At 40.0% G+C, this 24,700-nt stretch overlaps 1 protein-coding gene, 1 long non-coding RNA gene and 2 other non-coding genes across 6 annotated transcripts; 1 reads left to right on the top strand and 3 right to left on the bottom strand.

The window, feature by feature from the left end:
* Positions 1-2,234: 2,234 nt before the first annotated feature.
* On the top strand, positions 2,235-13,153 carry LOC129619590 (uncharacterized). 3 transcript variants are annotated; one of them, XR_008697948.1, is made up of 3 exons: positions 2,235-4,143; positions 7,868-8,036; positions 13,017-13,153. It is a non-coding gene; the product is annotated as an uncharacterized LOC129619590 (long non-coding RNA). The 3 variants fall into 3 exon arrangements; XR_008697946.1 differs by lacking the exon at positions 2,235-4,143 and adding an exon at positions 4,223-4,584; XR_008697947.1 differs by lacking the exon at positions 2,235-4,143 and adding an exon at positions 4,984-5,109.
* On the bottom strand, positions 7,069-22,869 carry SRGN (serglycin). The gene is made up of 3 exons (XM_055534760.1): positions 22,725-22,869; positions 13,133-13,280; positions 7,069-7,958 (listed from the first exon to the last, which is right to left on the bottom strand). Exons 1-3 carry the CDS (start codon positions 22,795-22,797, stop codon positions 7,727-7,729), a joined length of 453 nt encoding a protein of 150 aa, XP_055390735.1. The 5' UTR covers positions 22,798-22,869; the 3' UTR covers positions 7,069-7,726.
* LOC129642619 (small nucleolar RNA U2-30) lies at positions 11,383-11,452 on the bottom strand. The gene has a single exon (XR_008709873.1). It is a non-coding gene; the product is annotated as a small nucleolar RNA U2-30 (small nucleolar RNA).
* On the bottom strand, positions 11,577-11,656 carry LOC129642621 (small nucleolar RNA U2-19). Its single transcript, XR_008709875.1, has one exon. It is a non-coding gene; the product is annotated as a small nucleolar RNA U2-19 (small nucleolar RNA).
* Positions 22,870-24,700: the final 1,831 nt, after the last annotated feature.

Raw genomic sequence — 24,700 nt, 5'->3', positions numbered from 1 at the left:
AACTGAAGTTGAATGATTCCATGAAGACCAACAAGACCTTCTAGAACTAACATCAAAGAATAAAGATTTCCTTTTCATCACAGGGGATTGGAATGCAAAAGTAGGAAGTCAAGAGATACCTGGAGTAACAGGCAAGTTTGGCCTTGGAGTACAAAATGAAGTAGGGCAAAGGCTAAGAGAGTTTTGCCAAGAGAACACACTGGTCATAGCAAACATCTTCTTTCAACAACACAAGAGATGATTCTACACATGGACATCACCAGATGGTCAATGCTGAAATCAGATTGTTACATTCTTTGCAGCTGAAGATGGAGAAGCTCTATATAGTCAGCAAAAACAAGACCTGGAGTTGACTGTGGCTCAGATCATGAGCTCTTTATTGTAAAATTCAGGCTTAAATTGAATAAAGTAGGGGAAACCACATACCATTCAGGTATGACCTAAATCAAATCCTTTATGATTATACAGTGAAGAAGTGAAGTAACTCTCTCAGTTGTGTCCAACTCTTTGAGACCCCGTGGACTGTAGCCGGCCAGGTTCCTCTGTCCATGGGATTCTCCAGGCAAGAATACTGGAGTGGGTTGCCATTTCCTTCTCCAGGGGATCTTCCCAACCCAGGGATCAAACCCTGGTCTCCCGCATGGCAGGCAGATGCTTTAAACTCTGAGCCACCAGGAAATTCCTGATTATGCAGTGGAGGTGACCAATAGATTTGAAAGATTAGATCTGGTAGAGAGAGTGCCTAAAGAACTATGGATGGAGGTTCATAATATTGTACAGGAGGCAGTGACCAAAACCATCCCCAAAAAAAGAAATGCAAGAAGACAAAGTGACTGTCTGAGGAGGCCTTACAAATAATTGAGAAAAGAGAAGCTAAAGGCAAAGGAGAAAGAGAGAGATATAACCAACTGAATGCAGAATTCCAGAAAACAGCAAGGAGAGATAAGAAGGCATTCTTAAATGAGCAATGCAAAGAAGTAGAGGAAAGCAATATGAAGGGAAATACAATTTTTTTTGCAAGAGAATTGGAGATACCAAGGGAGCATTTCATACAAAGATGGGCACAATAAAGGACAGAATGGCAAAGACCTAACAGTAGCAGAAGAGATTAAGAAGAGGTGGCAGAAATACACAGATATAACAAAGGTCTTAATGACCCAGATAATTATGATGGTGTGGCCACTCACCTAGAGCCAGACATGGAGTGTGAAGTCAAGTGGACCTTAGGAAGCATTATCATGAACAAAGCTAGTGGAGGTGATGGAATTCCAGCTGAGCTATTCAAAATCCTAAAAGATGATCATATTAAAGTGCTACACTCAATATGTCAGCAAATTTGGAAAACTCAGCAGTGGTCATAGGACTGGAAAAGGTAAGTTTTCATTCCAACCCCAAAGAAAGGCAATGCCAAGTATGTTCAAACTACTGCACAATTGAACTCATTTCACATGCCAGCAAGGTAATGCTCAAAATCCTTCAAGTTAGGCTTCAACAGTATGTGAACTGAGAACTTCCAGATGTACAAGATGGATTTAGAAAAGGCAGAGGAACCAGAGATCAAATTGCAAGAGAATTCCAGAAAAACATCTGCTTCTTTTACTATGCTAAAGCCTTTGACTGTGTGTATCACAGCAAACTGGAAAATTCTTAAAGAGATAGGAATACCAGGCCACCTTACCTGCCTCCTGAGAAGCCTGAATGCAGGTCAAGAAGCAACAGTTAGAACCAGACAGGGAACAATAGATGGGTTCAAAACTGGGAAAGGAGTACATCAAGGCTATATATTGTCACCCTGCTTATTAATGTATATGCAGAGTACATCATCGGAGAAGGCAATGGCACCCCACTCCAGTACTCTTGCCTGGAAAATCCCATGGGCGGAGGAGCCTGGTAGGCTGCAGTCCATGGGGTCGATAAGAGTCGGACACGACTGAGAGACTTCACTTTCACTTTTCACTTTCATGCACTGGAGAAGGAAATGGGAACCCACTCCAGTGTTCTTGCCTGGAGAATCCCAGGGACGGGGGAGCCTGGTGGGCTGCCGGTGGGCTGCTGTCTATGGGGTCGCACAGGGTCGGACACGACTGAAGTGACTTAGCAGCAGTAGCAGTACCAGAGTACATCATGTGACATGCTGGGCTGGATGAATCACAAGCTGGAATCAAGATTGCTGGGAGAAATATCAACAACCTTGGATATGCACATGATATCACTCTAATGGCAGAAAGCGAAGAGGAACTAAAGAGCCTCTTGATGAAGGTGAAAAAGGAGAGTGAAAGATCTGGCTTAAAATTCAACATTCAAAAAACTAAGATCATGGCATCCATTCCCATCACTTCATGGCAAATAGATGAGGGAAAAGTGGAAACAGTGACAGATTTATTTTCTTGGGCTCCGAAATCACTGCAGATGGTGACTATTGCCATGAAATTAAAAGACGCTTCTTCTTGGAAGAAAAGCTATGACAAACCTAGACAGCATATTAAAAAGCAGAGATGTCACTTTGCCAACAGAAGTTGATGTAGTCAAAGCTTTGGTTTTTCCATGTATGGATGTGCGAGCTGGACCATAAAGAAGGCTGAGCACTGAAGAACTGATGCTTTTGAATTGTGGTGCTGGCAAAGACTCTTGTGAGTCCTTTGGACTGCATGGAGGTCAAACCAATCAATCCCAGAGGAAATCAACCTTGGTTATTCATTGGAAGTACTGGTGCCGAAGCTGAAGTTCAATACTTTGGCCACTTGATGCGCAGAGCCAACTCATTGGAAAAGACCCTGATGCTGGGAAAGTTTGAGGGCAGAAGGAGAGGGGGTTGGCAGAGGCTGAGACAGCTGGAAGGCATCACTGACTCAATGGACATGAGTTTGAGCAAACTCCAAGAGTCTATGAAGGACAGAGAAGCCTGGCGTGCTGCAGTTCATAGGGTCACAAAGAGTTGGATATGACTTAACAATCAAACAACAACAACATGATTTATTTAATTAATCATACCTCTATAATGAAGGCTTCAAAAAAACCTAAAGGACAGGGTTCAGAGAACTTCCAGATTGGACAACCAGAACCTTCTGCTTGCCACTGTGCCAGGTGTTGGGGAAATTAAAAAGGAGGAAGTCTTGTTCAGACTTCAGAGACAAGAAAGCAGAGCAAGCCTCTCATCTTGCTTCTGGCCTGCCTAGACACTGCCTGACCATGTGCCTGCTTGTGAGTGCACCAGTTGTTACCAGTAAGCCAAGCAGCACTATAGATAAGATAGGGAAGCCCCTGAAGATCTGGCCAATCTCCCAGGGTCTCAAAAAACCTCATTACTCACCAGATAAACAGCAGTATAAAAAGATTAATGTGAAACCAGAGCTGCATATTTGCTCTCAAACTGATGATGATATCAGTTTGTGGCCCTGGATTATAAAGAGCCCCCAAACTCAGTTTGTAGTCTTGCCCATGGCAGGGCACACTGCCCAGGACCTTTTCCCAACTGGGACTCCAGATTGCTGTAACTCAGGACTTCCCAGGGCTATTTCAACCTGGATGTTAGTCGGCCCAATTTGGTGATATATGTACTGTTACTCTCCTCTGCTGTTTCTATTTATCTTTGCTTTTCATGATCATATGTTGAAAATAAGTTAGGCAATTCACTATTAAATATTGAAATTATGCACCTGTGTCTGATTCGTGTTGATGTATGGCAATAATCACCACAATGTTGTAATTATCCTCCAATTAAAATAAATTAATTAAAAAATTTAAAAAGATAATGTTAACTTTTTAAAAAAATATTAAAATTGTTTATTTCTGTAAAATGAGTGGTTTCTTTTGTTAATGAATCCTTCAAACCTGAAAGTTAAAACTTTCAGCAAAACACCAGGCCCTAAACTCCACAAGGTTATTTGGAAACTCATCTTGGGTATCTCTTCGTCTAGCTCAAGTTATAAGCTTTTATAACAAACTGGTGATCGAGTAAGTAAAATGTTTCTCCAAGTTTTGTAAGTTGCCTTAGCAAATTAACTGAACCTGAGGAGGGGGCCACTGGAAGCTCCAATTTATACCCAATCAGTTAGAGGCATAGGAAACAACCTAGGCATCTGAGGTGAAGAGAAGTCTTATGGGGCCGAGCCTTTACCCTGTGGAATCTGATGCTGACTCCAGGTAGTGTCAGAATTGAGTTGAATTGTAAGAAACCTAGCTGATGTCAGAAACTTGATTGTTGTTGTGGGGAAATTCCTCCCTACTACCTCACTACTCTACCCCTACTGCAATGGAATTGGGTGCAGACCGTTACCAACTATCTTACCTCTGAAGACGCCACTCCATAACTTTGCCCATCAGGTTTCCCTGCTTTCCATTCTGACCTTGCTTACATGATAAACATACCACCTGGCTTCCGATGGCTGAACAGCTTCACCTGGCCTCTATTATTTTAGGATGCCCATCATTCCCACTGCTATTAGTGAGCCCACTTCTCTAACAACCTTGTACCATCAACTCTTCCCTGTAAGGGGAGAGCTACCACTGATAGTTCAGAGATGCTGTCCCTCTTGGCAGTATATTCTTCATTGCTTTGACTTTCCTACAGAACCAAGCCATTTGGTAGGTTTTTAGAGCTTACACAATCTGTCCATTCTAGCATGCTCACTTCCTTAAACTTTTTGACCCATTTTCCATTGTCTGCCATAGTAGTTCTAGCATTTCTACTCAAGGTGAGCTTTTACTTTCTCCAGGCTTCTAAGGGCCATTCTAGAGTATGTCAACACTTTCTCACAGGGTTCTTACCAGGATGATAAAACCTGTTTCCTGGATGAGTACTCCTGTTGCAAGAATGGGGACCCTTTCAGGGCCTGAGAGTAGCCTCTTGGCTAACACTCAGAAATGAATTGTCTGGGGACAACACATGCTGACAAAGAGACTTTATTGGCAAGGGACACCTGGGCAGAGAACAGCAGGATAAGGGAACCTAGAACTGTTCTGCCATGTGGCTCACAGTCTCAGGTTTTATGGTAATGGAGTAAGTTTCCGAGTTGTCTCTAGCCAATCATTCTGACTCAGGGTCCTTTCTGGTGCTGCACACATTACTCAGCCAAGATGGATTCTAGTGAGAAAGATCCTGGGAGATTGGTAAGACATATTGACTTGTGTCTCCTCTCCCTTTTGACTTTTCCCAAATCCTTCCAGTTGGTAGTAGCTTGTCAGTTCCACATTTCTTGCTTGGACCACCTGTTGTTAACCACTGGTAACTCATACAAGTTAACTGTTGTTAATCACCTGTAACTCATACGACTGGTTACTGAGTTGCTTGAACAGGGTAGGGCAGTTTTGGTCAGTGATTCCCCTAACACTTCTGTATTGGTGAACACTTCCTTATCCAACTTTATGATTTGTCTCCATCCCTTGATCTAGCACTCTTGGAGTTAAGTTGGGCTTCCCTAGTTGCTCAGAGGTAAAGAATTTGCCTGCCAATGCAGTTCAATCCCTGGGCTGGGAAGATCTCCTGAGAAGGAAATGGCAACCTACTCCAGTATTCTTGCCTGGGAAATCCCATGGACAGAGGAGCCTGACGGGCTATAGTCTATGGGATCACAAAATAGTCGGACATGACTTAGCAACCAAACAACAATAGAGTTAAGTCTCATAGACACTCTCTTGGGTTCTGAGGTGCATAACAACTAAGTTCTGCAGAACCTTCACCTTTCCTCCTTGCCAGGCCCAACACTCTCCTGTTGGTTTCTATTGTAACTTTAGTTATGGATCTGTTGGTTAGGCAGAGAGGTGGTGCAGACCTTGAGGGAGAGTGCATATGGTCTTAAAGGGCAGAGGCCTCTTAACCATCTTCAAGCCAGAGGAAAGCATTAATTTTTAAGGAGTGAGCCTATTCTATAAAACTAAAGGGTTTGAAGAAGTTTAGGGGTTCAAATTCTGAATGTATCGACCCAGATATATTTATACCCAGATGCCCTCATTTCTGAGGTCCAGTACTTTCCAAATCAGGGTTCTGATGTTGTATAACAGACTTGGTTAGATTGGCACCTTAACATTCTTGAAGTCTGCTATTCTTCTGATTATATCCTGGGCCTGGGCCTGGGCCTCAACTTTTCCAGCCCTCCCACTGCAGAAGAGAGTTTCTTAATATGCTGCTGAGGAGACCCATTGGTTTTCACAGTTAGTCTTTAATTAATCATCCTTGATCTTTCATTAATTACCTCCAGCAAGAGCTATCTAGTGCCATCGTCTTTATAATTACTGCTTCTCCATATTCTCAGATGTTTCATATACTGCACCCTGGTGCACTTCCTTCCACTGCTACACCATCTCAGTTCATCATCAGTGCAAGTTTGAGTAATTGCAATGCTCTCTTGTGTATTTTCTGAACTTACAGCCAGGGATAGGGTCCTCATTACCAGCCAAGACGGTAGGTGATCCAGCTCCAAAATAGCAACTGCTTTCTCCCCGTCCTAGCACCAACTTTCGCAGATTGGAATCACCATGGAAGAAACATTGATATGAAAACTAGTGTGCACAAAGTTTCTAAGGGAGCTCTCTCAGGGGGGACACAAGGAAGCAAGACTAAGTAGAAGAAGAAACCGAGCTACAAAGCAGTCCCAACAAAGCCTCAGCCAAATCCTCAGGGAATTCTGAATCTGTGACTTCCCTGCGAAGTTGTTCCAGGTTCAGGGGAGGAATCTGGTATCCATATGCCCACATGGACCAGGCCTTGGGTAAAGGCTGCTGTGGGAAGAGGTGTGGCCTTAGACAAGGTGCATCTCTTCCACAGAGGTTAATTTCAATAAGGTATCAGTTTTGAAGACGGGTTCTAGATAGTGCAGGATCCATGACAGGCTTTTCAAAACTAGGGGGAACAGGGACAGGTAGAGTATAGCCTTCAAGAAGAGGAAGTGTTTGGACAAGAATAACCCTCTTTCTATATAATGATTGTTTTCTTCATCTGCTAGTTAATAGGATTTGATTCTAGTTATAAAATGTGGTCTCACTGTAAAGTAACTTTACACTTGATGAGAATCTAGAAACATTTAAACAAAAATAATCCTTTCATGAACAAAAGAGAGCCCAGACAGCATAACCCTTTGATAATACTTCTGCTTTAATAGACTGTTTGCACATACATAGATATCCAGGGGAAAAGGTAATGCAGCATGAAGTATTGAGAGCACAACTGTGCTTTAATTTAGGCGTTAAGTTTCTAAATGTGGCAGCAATCACACTTCTAAGCAAGCAGTGTCCACTAGCTCGCAAACACATTTGATGGTGATATTAGAACAGTTAACTTCATACTGTAAAACATGTTAAATACCTCTTCTGTACATTCATGGTATGTTGTGTCTGTGTCTTTTCACAAAAAAGAGGCATCTCTAGATTTCGTAATCAGAGTCAGCTTCATGAAGACTTAGATATGAAATAGTGCTTCTCAATTAGTTTCTCAAACTAATTTTTTTAAAAACACTATAATTTATTCTTTAAAGCAAATTTATAGATATGGAGAGTCTAGCTAATTTCATAGTGATGTTGTTGAATATGATACATAAGAAATGCAGGTATTTTCCAGGACAACAGGATAGATAAAGGAGGCTTTAAGAATCCATGAGAAAAAAAAGATGATAAAACTTACTTCCTTTTCAGATTTTTTAAGTTTTCTAAAAAGCTTTTTGTCCTCAAATTAATCATTTAACCATGGTATACAAAATACATCGCCTGGTGTGAAGATGGGAAACCCTCTCTTTTATATAGTAAAATCCTCTTCTGGTCCATCCTGCCCCAAGTCCTGGTTGTATGAGGGCGCATTTCTCTTCCTAGATCTAAAGTTGTAATAAAAAGCATCATTTTCTTCTACTGGTTGGTATTCCTGTTCTATTTCATTTAGGAAGCCATTTCCAGATTCTTCTCCAGAACCTGATCCTGAGATGTCCTCAGAAAGAGGGAAGACTTCATTCAAATTCTTGGAATTCTTCAGTCTGAAGTAAGAGAAAAAAACAGGGAAAAAACCATTAAAGTTTGAGACATAAAAAGATAATCATGAAGCATTTTTTAAGGTAAGAAAGTAAATGTAGCGACTCAGTTGCTGAAATTAGAAGTTAAAAGTTTCCAGTTATTTAATGCTTTGAAACAAAAAAATAAGTCAGCCTTTCCACATGTTTGCATATACTTAGTGTAACTAATGGAGAAGGCAATGGCACCCCACTCCAGTACTCTTGCCTGGAAAATCCCATGGATGGAGGAGCCTGGTAGGCTGCAGTCCATGGGGATGCTAAGAGTCAGACACGACTGAGCTACTTCACTTTCACTTTTCACTTTCAGGCATTGGAGAAGGAAATGGCAACCCACTCCAGTGTTCTTGCCTGGAGAATCCCAGGGACGGGGGAGCCTGTTGGGCTGCCGTCTATGGGGTTGCACAGAGTCGGACACGACTGAAGCGACTTAGCATAGCATAGCGTAGTGTAACTAACTCATTGCCTTTATCAGTTCCACATCTGCTCATTGCAGATGGATACAAAATGCTATCACTAACATGGCAATCCTATATTTGGAATTTCTTTCTTTTGTTTTTTAACAGAAAAGTTCCCATTTTTATACTTTCTCCCACTCAATAGATAGATGATATTTTTCCTAATTTAAAATTTCTACAAAACTTCTAATAACTTCACAGTACTTCAACAAAGCTCACTCTTGGGTAATTCTTTGTAACAAGTCAAGAATTATATATACCAACATGTTAACAATTCAGTTTGTGTGTGCTCAGTTGCTTAGTTATGTCCAACTCTTTGTCACCCTGTGGACTGTAGTCCGCCAGGCTTCTCTGTTCATGAGGATTCTCCAGGCAAGAATACTCCATCAGGGGATCTTCCCAACCCAGGGATTGAACCCAGGTTCTCCTGCATTGCAGGTGGATTCTCTACAGACTGAGCCACCAGGGAATCCCAGTTTAAATGTTTACAAAGTTTTAAATTCCCTCAGAATTTTTGCCAGTGTGAAGGAAAATAAAAAAGAACTTAAATTGGGAATTCCCTGGTGGTTCAGTGGTTAGGACTCCAAGCTTTCACTGCTGAGAGCTCAGGTTCGATATCTGGTCAGGTAACTTGGATCCCACATGCCAAGCAGCCAAAAAATAAAAAGAGAAAAAGAAAAAAAGTAAGTGCTTCCACCAAGCACTCTGGGTAGAAGGTAGAACCAGAAGGGGTTGAGGAGAGGAGAGGGGTGACAGTAAGCAGAGAAAGGGACAACAGCTGGAAAGGAAGCAGAATCAAAGAGAAGATTTTACCTAAAAGTAGGTGATACTAGAGGGTGTCTGCAGATTAATGCTGGCTTCAGAGGGTGGACTGCAGAATTAAAGTCCTGGAGAAGGTGCATCAGATAAGATACCCAGCACAAGGAAGGTGGCCTTCGAAGCTACCACAGTCAGAGTCCAATCAGGAAATATTTAAGACAGGGAATTGCTTACACATGAGATGGAAAAGAAGGAAAGCCAAATAGTTCCCTAGTGGCTAGTGACAGTGAGGAACTCCAGAGATGAGCAACAGCAAGAAAACACGTCTCTCCCTGGGCTAGAAGGACAGTAGAGGAAGTGGTACTACCTAAGCCCAGGGTCCAAGAGCACTGGTGGAAGCTGAAGTCATGTATGAGATATTAGCCTTGCCAGAGGTGCCACCAAGGCAGGAATGAGAAGAAACATACTTCTCTCTCCCTGCCACGCATGCTGAGCAGTCTCCCTTCTGGGCATCCCATTGGCCAAACTCAGCCACAGATCTGGGAGTATGAGAAATGCAGATCACAGGGATCAGCCCTCATCCCTCCACCCAATACAGAGCAGGGATGGGGAAGGAGAAGAAATGCATCTGAGAGCAAAAGAGTCCAAGACTGACACAGAAGGAGAGGCTGTGCATCCCTAGTGACAGGAGTTTCAGAACAGGAAGGAAAGTTACTGGCTGAGAAAAGGGAAGATTATACAGATGTTTTAAAAAACTATTTAAAGGTTATGTTCTATTTATACCTATTATAAAATATTGACCATATTTCCTGTTGTATATAATACATCTTTGTAGATTGTTTTATTCATAGTATTTTGTACCTCTTAATCCCTTGCCCCTGTCTTGCCCCTCCCCACTTTCCTGTCCCCATTGGTAACCACTGGTTTGTGTTCTATATCTGTGTATCTCTTTTTTGTTATATTCATGAATTTGTTTTATTTTTTTAGATTCCACATATAAGTAATATGCAGTATTTGTCTTTCTCTGGCTTATTTCACTAAGTATAATACCCTCCAAGTCCATCCATGTTGTTACAAATGGGAAAAATCTCTTGGATTTTTATGGCTGAGTAGTATTCCAATGTGTGTGTGTGTGTGTGTATCACATCTTCTTCATCCATTCATCTTGTTGATGGGCACTTAGGTTGCTTCCACATCTTGGCTATTGTAAATAATGCTGCTGTGAACATTGGGGTACATATATCTTTTCAAATTAGTGTTTTCATTTCCTTTGGATAAATATCTAAGAATGCAATTGCAGGAGTCTATGGCAACTCCATTTCTAGTTTTCTGAGTTTTCTACAGTGATTGCACCAATTTACATTCCCACTAACAGTGTACAGGAGTTCTCTTTTCCTACATCCTCACCAACATTTGTTAATTGTGGTCTTTTCGGTGACAGCCATTTTGACAGGTGTGAGGTGATATTTTGTGTGGGTTTTAGTTGTGTTTCTCTGGTGATTAGTGATGTTGAGCATCTTTTCATGTGCGTGTTGCCCATTCTTCTTTGGGAAAATGTCTGTTCAGATCTTCTGCCACTTTTCAGGTTGTTTGTTGAGTCATGTGAGCTGTTTATATATTTTAGATATTAACCCCTTATCAGTCATATCATTTGTAAATATTTTCTCCCATTTCAGTAGGTCATCTCTTTGTTTTGTCAATGGTTTCCTTTGCTGTGCAAAATCTTTTATGTTTAGTTAGGTCCCATTTGCTTACTTTTGCTTCTGTTTCCTTTGCCATGAGACACAGATCCAGAAAAAATATTGCTACAATTTATGTCAAAGAGTGTGGAAGATTATGGAGATTTGAGGAGGGAAGAAATAGTATAAAATAGCTGTTTTGGAGGATTTAGGTTATTCCTCTAATATTTTAGATTAAATGAATTAGTATTGAAATCCATGACTTAAAATAATGGAGGAAGTTGTAACATCAGGTTCAAACTTTGTGCTGGAGAATTAAAACAGAAGCACAGGCTTGCAGAGTTGTATTGTGAGGATGGTGATGATATAATTTCAGTGATGAAGGGGGCTGCCAGCATCCCCAAAGTGATAATAGGCTTACCTGGTTTGGGCACAATGACTTATGTGGCTTTAAGAAGGTGATTTTCTTTTATTTATTATTTTTTTCCTTAATTTAGAGCTCAGATCAAGTGTAGAAATCTTTATAGTTATAAAGGTCTGTAGTAAAACCTTTTCGTCATTGCTCAGAACTGATCGGCCTTTTATACACACACACCTGCAGCCAATTCTCACTCACTCACCTGTAAGTCCTCAGTTATCCATTGTTACTTTTACACACATGCACACCTTATTTTAAATTATTCTTTGCGTCTCAGAACTACAGAGATCATACATCAGGTAGACTAGGAGATCTTCAGATGCTCAGATTTGGCTATTTTCATCATTGATTCACTTCATTTTTTTAAAAAAGACTGATTTATTGGCCGTGCTGGGTCTTTGTTGCTGTGAGTGGGCTTTCTCTACTGGCAGTGAGCAGAAAACCACTCTCTTGGGCTATTCTCTAGTTGCCGTGTGCAGGCTTCTCACTTCAGTGGCTTCTCTTATTGCAAAGCACAGGCTCTAGAGCACATGGGCTCAGTAGTTGTGGCTGACAGGCTTAGTTGCTCTGCGGCATGTGGGATCTCAGTTCCTGGACTAGGGATTGAACCCGTGTCCCCTGCATTGGCAGGAGGATTCTTACTGGACCACCAGGGAAGTCCCAGGAGAGTGATTTTCTATTTAAGCCTGAATATTAAAACTTTTATGATAATTCTTTTCATAATATATCTTTGCCACATGTAACTTTGATATTCAGTGAAATAATGGGCTCTAATACAATTTTTTGTTACTTATGAATTCCTATTGGATCCTTTTTGCAAGTATAAGGCAGGTTTTATTTGCTCAAGAAGAGGTATGGCTTTCTTTTTTATGAGTGACGGCCACTTATTCTTCCTTCCCCTAATTTCTTTTTTTTTTAATCACTGCTATCTAAACAGAACATTTTTATTACCCCTCAAAACTTCTGTACCTAATGGCAGTCACCAGAGAAGGCAATGGCACCCCACTCCAGTACTCTTGCCTGGAAAATCCCATGAACGGAGGAGCCTGGTGGGCTGCAGTCCATGGGGTCGCTAAGAGTCGGACACAATGAGCGACTTCACTTTCACTTTTCCCTTTCATGCATTGGAGAAGGAAATGGCAACCCACTCCAGTGTTCTTGCCTGGAGAATCCCAGGGATGGGGGAGCCTGGTGGGCTGCCGTCTATGGGGTCACACAGAGTCAGACACGACTGAAGCGACTTAGCAGCAGCAATGGCAGTCACTCTTTATTCCTGCCTCCTCCACAGTCCTTGACAACCACTCTATTTTCTGTGGGTTTTGCCTATTTCTGTACACTTCATATAAATGGAATCATATAATATGTGGCTTTTTATGTCTGGTTCCTTTTACTTTGCATAATGTTTTCCAGATTCAGCCATGTGGCAGCATTTATCAGTACTTCTTTCTTATGGTCAAATAATATTACACTTTATGTATATGTCACATTTTGTTTATCCATTCAGGTGATAGACTCCTACTGGATTTTAATATATAATGTGCTCTATTTACATTAATAAAATAATGTTCAATTATTTTCAATACCTATTGGTGAAAAGTATTCAGTTTTTGTTTCTGCCACCAGAAAAAGACCTTGCGAAAGTATGAGTCATGTATTCTTGTGCATCTCATATACCAGTAAATACACTACAGTTTTACCCTGTACCATGCAGTGAAGACTGAACCATGGAAGCAAGAACCTAAAGAAAACACTCTGGGCAACCCTTCTACCTCCATGCCAAGATCTCAACAAAGGTTGACAAAAGTAAAATCAAGAAAGTCCACTTACTGGAAAATGTCAGTCCTTGGAGGCGGGATTCTGCTGGATTCACCTGGAACTATATCAAATGCTGTTCCCTTTTCTTCAATGCAGTTTGCAGAATTACTGTCAGGATTGCAGCGTACCCACTGGTACCTGGCTCTCTGCACAGGAGAACCTGCCCAAACAAGGAAACCACATGGTCAGTAAGTATCTCTTACACAGCTTCTAATCACTCTTTCCCTAAGAAATTTTTAATTAAATAGATTTTAAATTTGGTAGGTAAGGTGTGGACAGGTTTTATAACTTAATATAACAGGAGCACTCACTGTTTCTCAGCCCTTTATATGTAGTTTATGCTTCTCACACTACACCTGTGCAAAGTGGCCTAGAGTTTAACATTAGAATAGGCTTTGGCAGTTAGCTGCCTCTGCTACTGCTGACCTGTGAAACCTTCACTTCCCCAAGTACCCACCAGAAAACTCAGGTATTAAGAGTGTCTCTTTTTCATAAGCTGGTCACAAAAATTAAATGAGAAAATGCATGTAAAGATCTTAACATAGTGCCAGGCACACAGTAAATAAACACCTAATAATATTAACTATTATTGTCTCTGCACTATTATTTCCATTTTATACAAAGGAAAACTGAGGCTGCACAGATACTAAGCACTCAGAATTCAACCTTCTATCTGACCCCGAAGTCTGCCTCTTCTGATAGAGAGGAGTCAAATTATGTTCAGAAAGGTTAAGAAATGTACCAAATAGTCCTGAGATATTACATAACCCTAGTTCTTTGGGGCCATGTGGTATTCTTGAGAATGAAAAGCAGATTAAAAACATAACCTCTTTCTTTGGCCTCATATCTCGTCAGAGATTTCAAAAGTCAAGGCTCTTCTGTTCACCAAAGCTGGGCTTTCACAGCCTCTTTTAATTTCTACATAAAGGCTCCATATCCTGTGTTAAGAGGTTATATAGGAGATCGCTTATTAATTTACAAAATAAATTTTATTCCTCAGTTTAGCAAGGATGGAGCCCTGGTGGTGAGAAATACTTCACTACCCTGCCAAAGGATCGTCTCCTCCCCACCACAAGTACATATTTGATTCACACAAGTACAGTTAATCGTCACCTAACATGAAGGAGCACATCTAAAACTCCTGAAAAGCAGAAAAGGAGATTTTGTTAGGGGCACCACAGACTAAAGCTACCTTGTCCTGGCCAAGCACCATTGTAACCACTTGCTCAAGTTATCTATCATACAATAGGAGGTCCTGGTAAAGAATGCAGACCAACAAGCTACCATTCGGAAGCATTTAGGAAAGGTCAAAAGGAAAGAGGAGATGACAGTCCATATGTCCTACAAACCTCCCAGAACCCTCCTCACTAGAATCCATCTAGCTGAGTGATGTGCATGCTACCAGGAAAGACCCTGAGTCAGAATAACTAGCCAGAGACAACCTGAAAACTAACCACATTACCAAAAAACCTGAGACTGCGAATTACATGGAAGAGCAGTTCTCCTGGGTGCCCTACCCTGCTGCTCTCTGCCCAGGTGTCCCTTCCCAATAAAGTCTCTTGCTTTCTCAGTACATGTGTCTTCTTGGACAATTTATTTCTGAGTGTTAGACAAGAATACACTCTCAGGCCGTGGAAGGGGTCCCCCATCCTGCAACAGTTTGAAAGCCCAGTACAGTATTGTTCTGTACAGACTGAGATGCAATTGGTAACACATATTTAAGAAAACAAAATAAAATGAAGAACAGTGTTGTGGATAATCACTGCAATATTTTTTGCAGTACCAAAGACTATAAAATTAAATGTTAATGAATTAAGGTGCAGCCTACAATACTATGCAGCTATTAAAATAATGTGGCAGTTCTCTGGGTACTGATACATAATAATCTCCAAGTGTGTGTGTATACATAGTACATATATGTATATGTATGTGTGTGTGTGTGTGTACATATATATATATTTTTGGCCATGCTATGTGACTTGAAAGAATTTAGTTCCCCGAACAGAGATTTGAACATGTCCTCATTAGTTAAAGCATGGAGTCTTAACCACTGGACTTCGAGGGAACTCCCTCCAAGGTTAAAAAAAGTAAAGAACACTATGCATTGTGTGTTACCATTTGTGTGTGTTTTGGTTTTTTGGAATATATTTACATACAAGCTTACATGCACAGAACACCTCTTAAAAGATACACAACTAACTGATCATCTTAGTGGAGGGAATTGGTGGCTAGAAGAGAGTGGAAGGAAGAACACTGACTTTTCACTGCATATCCTTTTGAACTTTTAGATTCTTGAGTTATACTTATGTATTATCTTTCAAAATTAATTATTTTTATTTTTAATAGCTTTATTAAGGTGGATTTGACATTCAATAAGCTGTGCATATTTAAAGTGTACAATTTAATGTTTCGACAAGTGGATACAGCATACCACACAATCAAGGGTATGAACATATCCAACATCCCCCAGAGTTTTCTTGTGCCCCTCTGTGATCCTGCCCTTCTCCCTCCCTTCTCCTGACTCCCCCCAAACCCCCTCAATCATCAGTCTGCTTTCTGTCATTATAAATTAGTTTGCATTTTCTAGATTTTATGTAAATGGACTCATACAGCTACTTGTCAAAAGTTTTCTGACATTAACTCTGGGTCTAGAGGGCTCTCTACCTTTTATAGTACTCTCTCCTAAAAGTGGAGAGTTTATTTAGATATTCCTTAAAACTTTGAAAAATGTAGCAAACAAAGAAAAAAAAAATTACTCCTAATCTCATTACCCAAACCCCTAGAGACTATAAATTTTAGAGTTTTCTTTCCTTCTGGGTGTCAGTATTTCTCAGAGAGTATGCACAAGTTGTTTCCCTTCTCAACTATCAGAGGTTGAAAAGCGGAGCCTCTACCAAGGTCAAATTCACTTTGTATCTCAATGGGATGGCCAAGGACTTTGTTCCTAAAAGACTGCAGACCCAGAGAATTTTGCAAAATGTTCTCTTTCCTTATGAACCTCTATTATGTCTATTTATACTCAACTTTGTCCTAGTTAATATTTCTGATTAATTTTATAAATATAGCTTTGTCAGGTTTCATTAAGATATACATATATATGGAGGGGAACATATAAAGAATTCATGATGCTGTTCACCCTAGTATTATTTAAAATAGGAAAAGTAACTAACTAAATAATTAATCAAACAAGAGAAAACTCTGAGATTAATTACGAGGCATTAATATGAGAGAATATTAACCAAATGGAAAAAAGTAGTAGCTATGGAAAAGACTATATAGCATCATAGGAAAATTTATATTAAAAAATGAGTTAAAAATAGCAGAATGCCATTCTCTGCATAACAGTTGTTAATACAACTATATATATAGATATGGGGGATGGGAGGAAATACACAGAAATAGCTGTAGTGGTAGGCTCTGGTGATTTTTTTCTCACTGTTTTCTAAATTACTGTAATAAACAATATCCTTTTAAAATATAAACAAAGCAAAGACTCTAATGTAGAAATGTTCTCCCATTGTTTTTCTTCTTTCTTTCTGTCTTGCTTTCATTTTTTTCTTTCTTTTAGGACTACTACTCTGTTATACTCTTCCCCATAGTTCCTGAATATAGCTTACAAATTTCTGGTCTGGGACACTAGTCATCCAGAATGGGTTAGCTTTGTTACCGCTTAGAGGCTGAAGGTAAGGTTGCCAGATGACATCACAATGGCCGACCCTTACTAGCTATATAACCGTAACCTCCCTGTACCTCAGTTTCCTCATCCATAAAATGGGGACGGTAGTAGATCTAATAATAAGATACAAATATTAGGTTCTTAGAATAGTACCTGGCACCATGGTCAGAGCTCTTTAAATGCTATTTTCTGTGATGAAGAGGATGACAATGACCTATTGACCTATCTCTGATAGAGATAAACCAAATTTAAATTCCTGTCCCACCATTGAGCACCTCTCTGATTCTCAATTTCTCATCTTTGAAATGGGAATAATAGTATCTCAAAGAGTTTCTGGTAGCTCAGCTGGTAAAGAATCCACCTACAATGCAGGAGACTCAGGTTTGATTCCTAAGTTGGGAAGATCCACTGGAGAAGGGATAGGCTACCCACTCCAGTATTCTTGGGCTTCCCTGGTGGCTCAGCTGGTAAAGAAACTGCCTGAAGTGCAGGAGACCTGGGTTTTATCCCTGGGTTAGGAAGATCCCCTGGAGAAGGGAAAGGCTACCCATTCCAGTATTCTGGCCTGGAGAATTCCATGGACTGACTGTATAGTTTATGGGGTCGCAAAGAGTGGGACAGGATTGAGCAGCTTTCACTTTCAAAGAGTTCCAGTTTAAACAAGATAGAAGTAGGTGACACATCCAGCACCAGCCTTTGTGGACAGTAGGTATTTAATACATTTTAGCTCTTTCTCCCTCTGATTCTTTCTTGAAGAACTTTGCCATCTAATGAATTGCTGCTTAGACGCTTCATCATGTGAAGTCGGGTGAAAATTCAACATCCCCTCCAGCAGAGGGCAATGTCTTCACACCCTATGCCATCTAGACCAGTGCAGTCCAGTAGAAACAAGAGGAACCATCTGTACATGTATGAAATTTTCAATATTAGGATAGTCATATTTTAAAAAGTAAAGAAATAAGTGACCTTAATTTTAAAACATTTTGCTTAAACCAATATATCCAATAAACAATGTAAGTTATTAATGGATATTTTACACTTTTTTTCATACTAGGATTTTAAATCTGGTGTGCATTTTGCACTTATATCAGGTCTGTTTGGACTTGCCACATTTAACACATTTCAAGTGCTTAGTAGCCACACGAGGCTCCTGGCCAGCATTTTGGATAGAGCAGGTCTAGACATTCTCCTCTACTGTCAATGATGACTGAGTATCACACCAAGAAAGTGCTTGCATAGACAGGAAGTTAAACACAAAAGTAAAACTAATAGTTTACGAAGAAGAATCCAAGTGAAAGAGTGTATCTTTTCACTAGCTAAAAAAACATAACTTTGATAAATTAGAAAACTAAAATACAAATTCTTTCTAGAGTTTGGCATCTCAGCTTTTAAAATTTATAACGAGCTTCTTTTTTTGAGAGAGAGAATGTGAAAATTCTCTTTAAGGCAAGACATTTCTTTCCAACTTTTATTATTATTAGCTGCATGGCACAGCACGTAGGATCTTAATTCCCTGACCAGGGATCGAACCCATGCCCCCTGCACTGGAAGTGTGGAGTCTTCACCACTGGACTGCCAGGGAAGTCCCCAAGAGGGATTTCCTTTTTTGGGTAATGAAAATGTTCTAAAATTGACTATGGTGATGGTTGCACATATCTGTGAATATACTAAAAAACCATTGATGTACACTTTAAATGGGTGAATTGTATGGTATATGAACTCTGTCTCAATAAAGATGTTCCAAAATTTATAAGAAATCAAAAGGAGAAGTCCATCTTCCCCCCAAAAATGTTTATCTAATTTGAGATTGGGGCTTCCCTGGTGGTTCAGCAGTAAGGAATCCTACAATGCAGGAGACACGGGTTTGATCCCTGGGTCAGAAAGATCCTCTGGAGAAGGAAATGACTACCCACTCCAGTATTCTTGCCTGGGAAATCCTATGGACAGAGGAGCCTGGCAGACTACAGTCCATGGGGTCGCAAAGGATCAGACACGACTTAGCGACTAAACAACAACAACTTGAGACTGATGATTTTACTTCATTTGTTTTAATTTTAAAAAGTTTTATTGGTATTTAACATATTTAACCCGGCACACAATTCACTCTTCTAATATGTACATTTCAGTGGGTTTTTTTTTTTAGCATGTTCATAGGTATGTGCACAAATTTAAAACAATTTTATCATCACAGAGAAATCCTCTGTCCTTTAGCTATCCAACTCCTGTATCTTATGCGTCTCATCCCTAAGTAACCAGTAATCAATCTACTTTTTGTCTCTGTATTTTTTACCAAATTGGACATTTTATATAAATAAAATAATATGAGGTGGGTTTCTTTTTTAAGTATAACTGGCCTGTCACACTATATTTCTTTCAGATGCATAAGATAGTGATCCTCCATTATTATACATTACAAAATGATTAACACAGACTGGGGATCTTAAATCTGCTTTAAAATAAAGAACATGGTTACAGATACCAAGTTCCTGATATATTTATTCAAGAGTGTTGGCAGGATGTGAAAATTCAACAGTTCCAGCCCCGCAATGTGTGGGAGGATCTTGATTCTCTTCTGCTTGAGAGAAGTGTCTTGTGATTACCGTAATTTAAAACATAAGAGGAAAGATGCTCATGGACAGAAAAATGATCTTCCTAAGAGGTCCCACTTACAGGTCTCCTGGTTAATTCTGTAGTGGATGCAAGGAAGAAGAATGTTTTTTATTTGGAATCACTTCCCTCACTGTCTACCCCTGTCCTTTCTCTCTGTGTCTCTGTCTTCATCTCATACACAGAGTCTACTAGTTCTACTTTAGCAAAACACTTTCTATGAATAAATATTATCATTTAAAAAAATAAACCTCTCTGACACTGGGCAAATAACTTACCCCGGTAATCTCTCTGGATCTTTTTATATTGTAGTATCAATATTTCCCCAACGTCATCATAGTTTACTAATTTCCTATTCTTAATGGAGACTTGCTGCGGGTTTGTTAGAAAAACTTTAAAATTGCCGTGTTAGGGGAGAAAAAAGACCATTTTCATTCATTGTTTAGTGGCATCCAAACAGACGCCACTATCTAAGTTGGAGCTGCTTCCTACTGGCCAATCAGCTGCACAAGATTCCTCACTCTTGTGTGGTTTTTTGACAAGCTATAAAAAGTTCCAAGTTTACTTTCAATTTCTCCCTCTCTGTCCCTCAACTCAGTGGTTTTTGTAGTAAGAGCTGCAGTCAAAGCAAGGTTGTTTTAAATAAAGACAATCTCTACTCTACCTAGGAAACAGCTAAATTGCCGTAGAAAGTTAATTTGAACTTGAAATCAGGTGACCACCTCTGCCATTAATTAGTTGTAATGAGTCTAGGGCAAGTCTCACGAATTTTTTGCAAGAGGTTGATGTAAAGAGGAAATGAGATAATGAATCTAAGATCCAGTTTTCGTCTCTATAAATTGGTATTAATTCCTCCTCGCAGGGAATGTGATGACCATTTACCTGAGAATGGATGCTAAATCACTTTACAATTGAACAGCAGTGAACACTGGTGGAATCAATATTATTATTGTGAACTCAGAGGCAGTGTAGAGTGGACATAGGGTCTGACAATGACCCCCCGGCTACACCTGCTCATGAATTTTTCATTTTCCTTCTTTATGGGCATCTTTGAAAGAGAGAGTTAATAAAGGAATTTGGGATTCACAGGCCTCATCAGTAATCTCCTGGAGCTCTACATTAAATTGATTAGCCATCTGTCGTCTCCAGGGTCTCCCACACATTGCCAAACTTCCGTCTCTTTGCACTTGATAGATGGGCTTTTATAGCATGTTTTTATTTCCGCTTCACTTATAGTCACTGATGTGGACTGAATTGTGTCACTCCAACTCAATGTATTGAAGTGCTAACCCCTAGTACCTCAGAATAGGACTGTATTTGGAGATAGGGACTTAAAAGAGATAGTTGAGATATAATGAGTTTACATGGATGAGCCCTAATCCAGTATGGCTGTTGTCCTTATAAGAAGATGAGACCAGGACACAGAAACACACAAAGGACCATGTGAAGACAGAGATAAGATGGCTATCTACAAGCTGAGGAGAAAAGCTTCAGGATGAAACTAACCCAGCCGACACTTTGATCTTGGACCTCTAGTCTCCAGAACTGTAAGGAAATAAATTCCTGTTGTTTAAGCCACCCAGCCTGTGGTACTTTGTTATGGCAGCCCTAGCCAATTAATACAGTAACCTGAGATGTTTCGTTTCAGTAAAAGCAAGCCAAAAGCCTAGTGGAATTGACCATTCAGTTAAATCAATGGGTTAAGAAAAACAATTATTTTTAAGTGGGGAAAGAGTGCTACAGAATCCTATCTGGCATCACATAGAATATTAGGAAATAGAGACCTCTTCGCAGCCTTGAGTTGATGTCACTCGCGTGCACACGCACAGAGCCAGTGGGTGGGCGTCTATTTCCCTTCTTATTCAAATGTAGGCGCAAACCCTTAATTCCAATACCAACCGCACTTCTCCTTTGGAAACTCCCTAGTTTTTCAGTCTATTCATTCTCTCATTTTTGGTTCCCTTCCCAACACAGAGCAAAACGTACCCAGTGATGGCATAAATATTAGTACTTTATAAAATTTTATAACGGTTTCTTCACTACTTTCTGGAAAATACCTATTATATAAAGAACACTTTTGTTTTTGGTTTTCCCTATTGAATCTTAGTGGGAAATGTGACATTTCTGGGAGATTTTGAAGATGTAAAGATTCATCAAGCTCTGGCCAGAGTAGACCCAACAACCAACAGGTCACTCAGGTCTGTTCTACAAACATGGACTTGACTGCCTGGATCTTGGCAGAACACATTAGGGAATTATTTCATTGGCTGAAGGGTTCCCTGAAAGATTGGAGTAAAGCCTGTTCCTTACAATTGACAATGTTTTATCCTTTAAAAAAATAAATAGATTAATGGAAAGGTTTCATCAACATTATTTGCTGGGTTTTCTTCAATAACTGCATAACAAGAAGAAAGTGATTTTATAAATTTCCAGTATATAATGAATGTATCTGAGGTTATGTGTACAATTTCATTTCCGCCAGAAGTAAAAACAAGACAACTAGAAGTCACCTCGAAGAAACACATCTAGATGTGTGCATCGCTATGACTCAATAGTTCCTTTACGATGTGGAGGAACTTAGTGTTTTCCCACTATAAATTCTCCCTTCTACTTATCAGGCCATGACTATAATCCCTTATTTACCAAAGGAGAAGAAACTGTGTTTTTCTTACAAACTGATCATTTTCATTTTCTTAGTCATTAAAGGTTTTAAGTTGTTTCATTCTGACTAAACAATCCTAAATGATAGACCTAACAAGAATTTTCCAAATATGCTGTTTCTCTGAGCAACGACACAATTACTAAAATTCTTTGGCCTTTCTTTAAAATCTGAGAGGGTATTCATTAGCTGTGTCTAAACATAATTGAATTTTCACTAAGAACCAGGTTTTTAAAAGAGAAAATACAAGCAAATTTACTCTGATTTTAAAAATAGTATTTCCCAGTGTCAAAATAATTATAACACCACTAATTATTAAAACTTGGGATAGATGTGGGCACTTAGAGGTAAACCATTTTCTCTATTCCTTTCTTGAGCCTTTAAAAATTTGTAAGCCATTTTCACCTGACAATAAAATAATACATTTCAATCATTTTAAGAACTTACAAAGCCGTAGCTGCCTCAGAGTTTAACTTTTTTTTTTTTGTACCAAACTTAACCAACTTCACTCTAAGGAGTTCAGCTACCCCAAATTCTTTTTTTTTTCTTGGCCTACTTTCCCATAATATACTATATTCTATACCTTAGAGTGAATATAATCATTTGTGTGGACCCTGGGGCATACAAGAAGATTATAAGGTGACAAGATTACTGGGTCTTACCTTGAACTGAAGATGAAAACAGGATGAAGGCAAGAGCCAGAACAAGCCTAGCGCACTGGAGGAGCACCTGCATGGTGACCAGCTTGCTTTAGCTCCACCACTCACACACCAACCTCACAGCAGGGAAGTGTAGCCGGGTGCTCTCTGTCCCTTTTTGAAAAGGTTCCAAAACCTCAAACCCTGCCCAGAACACACGTCACAGTTTCCTGAACAAATAGAGATCTACATCAACCCCAGAAAGATTTAGAAAAAAAAGAAAAAGGCAGTTTCATACCCGTTATGAAACTGCAGTGAACTCTCCCCAGGTCTGCTTTCTCAAAAGTTTTGTTGTTTGCCACTTGCCTGTTAGAAATTGTTTCCCAATGAAACAGTAGAATCAGCATTCAGGACACTTTGTTTTTTCTTTCTTCAGGTAACGATCTAAACACAAGTTTGCTAGCCCACTGCACAGCTGATGAGATAAGGAAGTTGGATGTTGCCTTTTCATCACTGAGGCCCTTCAAAGTAAAATATTCTTGATTTTATTTTTCATCAGGAGTAGCATAACTCACAGAGCCAAGCATAACAAGTGAAACTTCAAAGCTGAGTTCTAATCTACAAGAAAGTGTTGTTGGATTTCAGATAACTGGTTTCTTCTTATCAGATTCAGTTTCTCTCACTGGACCACCAGCTCTCCCTCTGCCTCGATAATCTAGTGAGGATTTTTGGTTATGAAGAACTGGGTAAAACACAAAAATGATTTTGCAGTCCTCTGCTCCTTCACACCAAGCATTTCTTATGATTTGATTCCATTTATACTCTGTTTTTGTTTTTTCCTCCTGGTAAAAATTTTCAACTTGACTTTCAGGTGCGCTGGCCTTGAATAAGCCAGAAATCAGAAACAAGGGGAGGCTTTCCTATCAGTGGGCTGCTGGATCTCAGAAAACACAAAACAAAGTCAAAGAATAGCATCTCCCCCATATCCTGGGGATCATATGCTGACTGAAGCCTGAGGAACACGAGGTACAGGCTCCATAATAAAGTCACACACAACAGTTTATCACACACTCTTGCCCTTGAAACACACACTCTCTCTAGACACACAACATGTCTAATGTTGAAATGCATGTCTAATGCAGTGCCCACTTTCCATTTTCATCCTCCCTCTGGCCTGTCCTTTGACAGGAGGGAGGAGTTTCCCTTCCCTTGTTCTTGGCTTCCTGCTGATTCCTTTACCATTTCCTGCCAAGGAGGGGCCTCAGACTAATCGCTGAGCAGCTGCGGTGCAAGTGCACAAAGGCTGCAAAGCATGCACATTTTGACCCTCCTCAGAACCAGCTGGAAATGTGTCCAGGGACAACTCCAAGTGCAGTAAACAACCCCCAGACTCTCACATCCAGTGAGTTCCCCACCGTGGAATACTAGTTTCAGATTGAAATAACAAGCCTCATCTTTGGCCCCTTTTAATTCTATCCCCCAATTTAAAACCCTGGCACCAAAACAATAATCCCTGTCAATAGCTTAAATAAGTCCCCTTTCAGTAAGTTCTCAGATCTGATTAGAGCTTGTGCTTTAAAATGGTAATTTTGGAGCCTTTTTCCTCTTGAGTATTTTTTTATTCTCAAGGTTTTAGTAATTTTTTTTTTAAAGTATTCACAATATTCATTAGCATTTGCCCTGTTTCTGCTACACTGACAACCAAGTTTCTTTTTCCAAATAGTCTTCCCCCGGCTTCAGTTCCCTAGTCCTCTTCAAGCTGTGCAGGAGCAGGACACATGCCTACAGAAGCCAGAAGTCCTGGGTCTGAGCTCACTGACCAGATGAGAGATGCTGGGCCACGTACTCCTTGCGTGCCCATCATTCTAGTTCTAAGGATGATGTGGAACACCAATGAGGGGCACCCATGACTCTGAGAGTCATGTTGGCAGTGGTCCTGTGGGTTGGATATGGTCTTCTTGCCCAAAGTGTCCTCCATTAGTCAAAAAGGACCCCTATCT

The sequence above is a fragment of the Bubalus kerabau genome, chromosome 1 (genome assembly GCF_029407905.1).
Source record: "Bubalus kerabau isolate K-KA32 ecotype Philippines breed swamp buffalo chromosome 1, PCC_UOA_SB_1v2, whole genome shotgun sequence".
Classification (NCBI taxonomy): Eukaryota; Metazoa; Chordata; class Mammalia; order Artiodactyla; family Bovidae; genus Bubalus; species Bubalus kerabau.
Note: the sequence above shows the minus strand (reverse complement) of the source record. Positions and strands in the feature narration are given on the sequence as shown.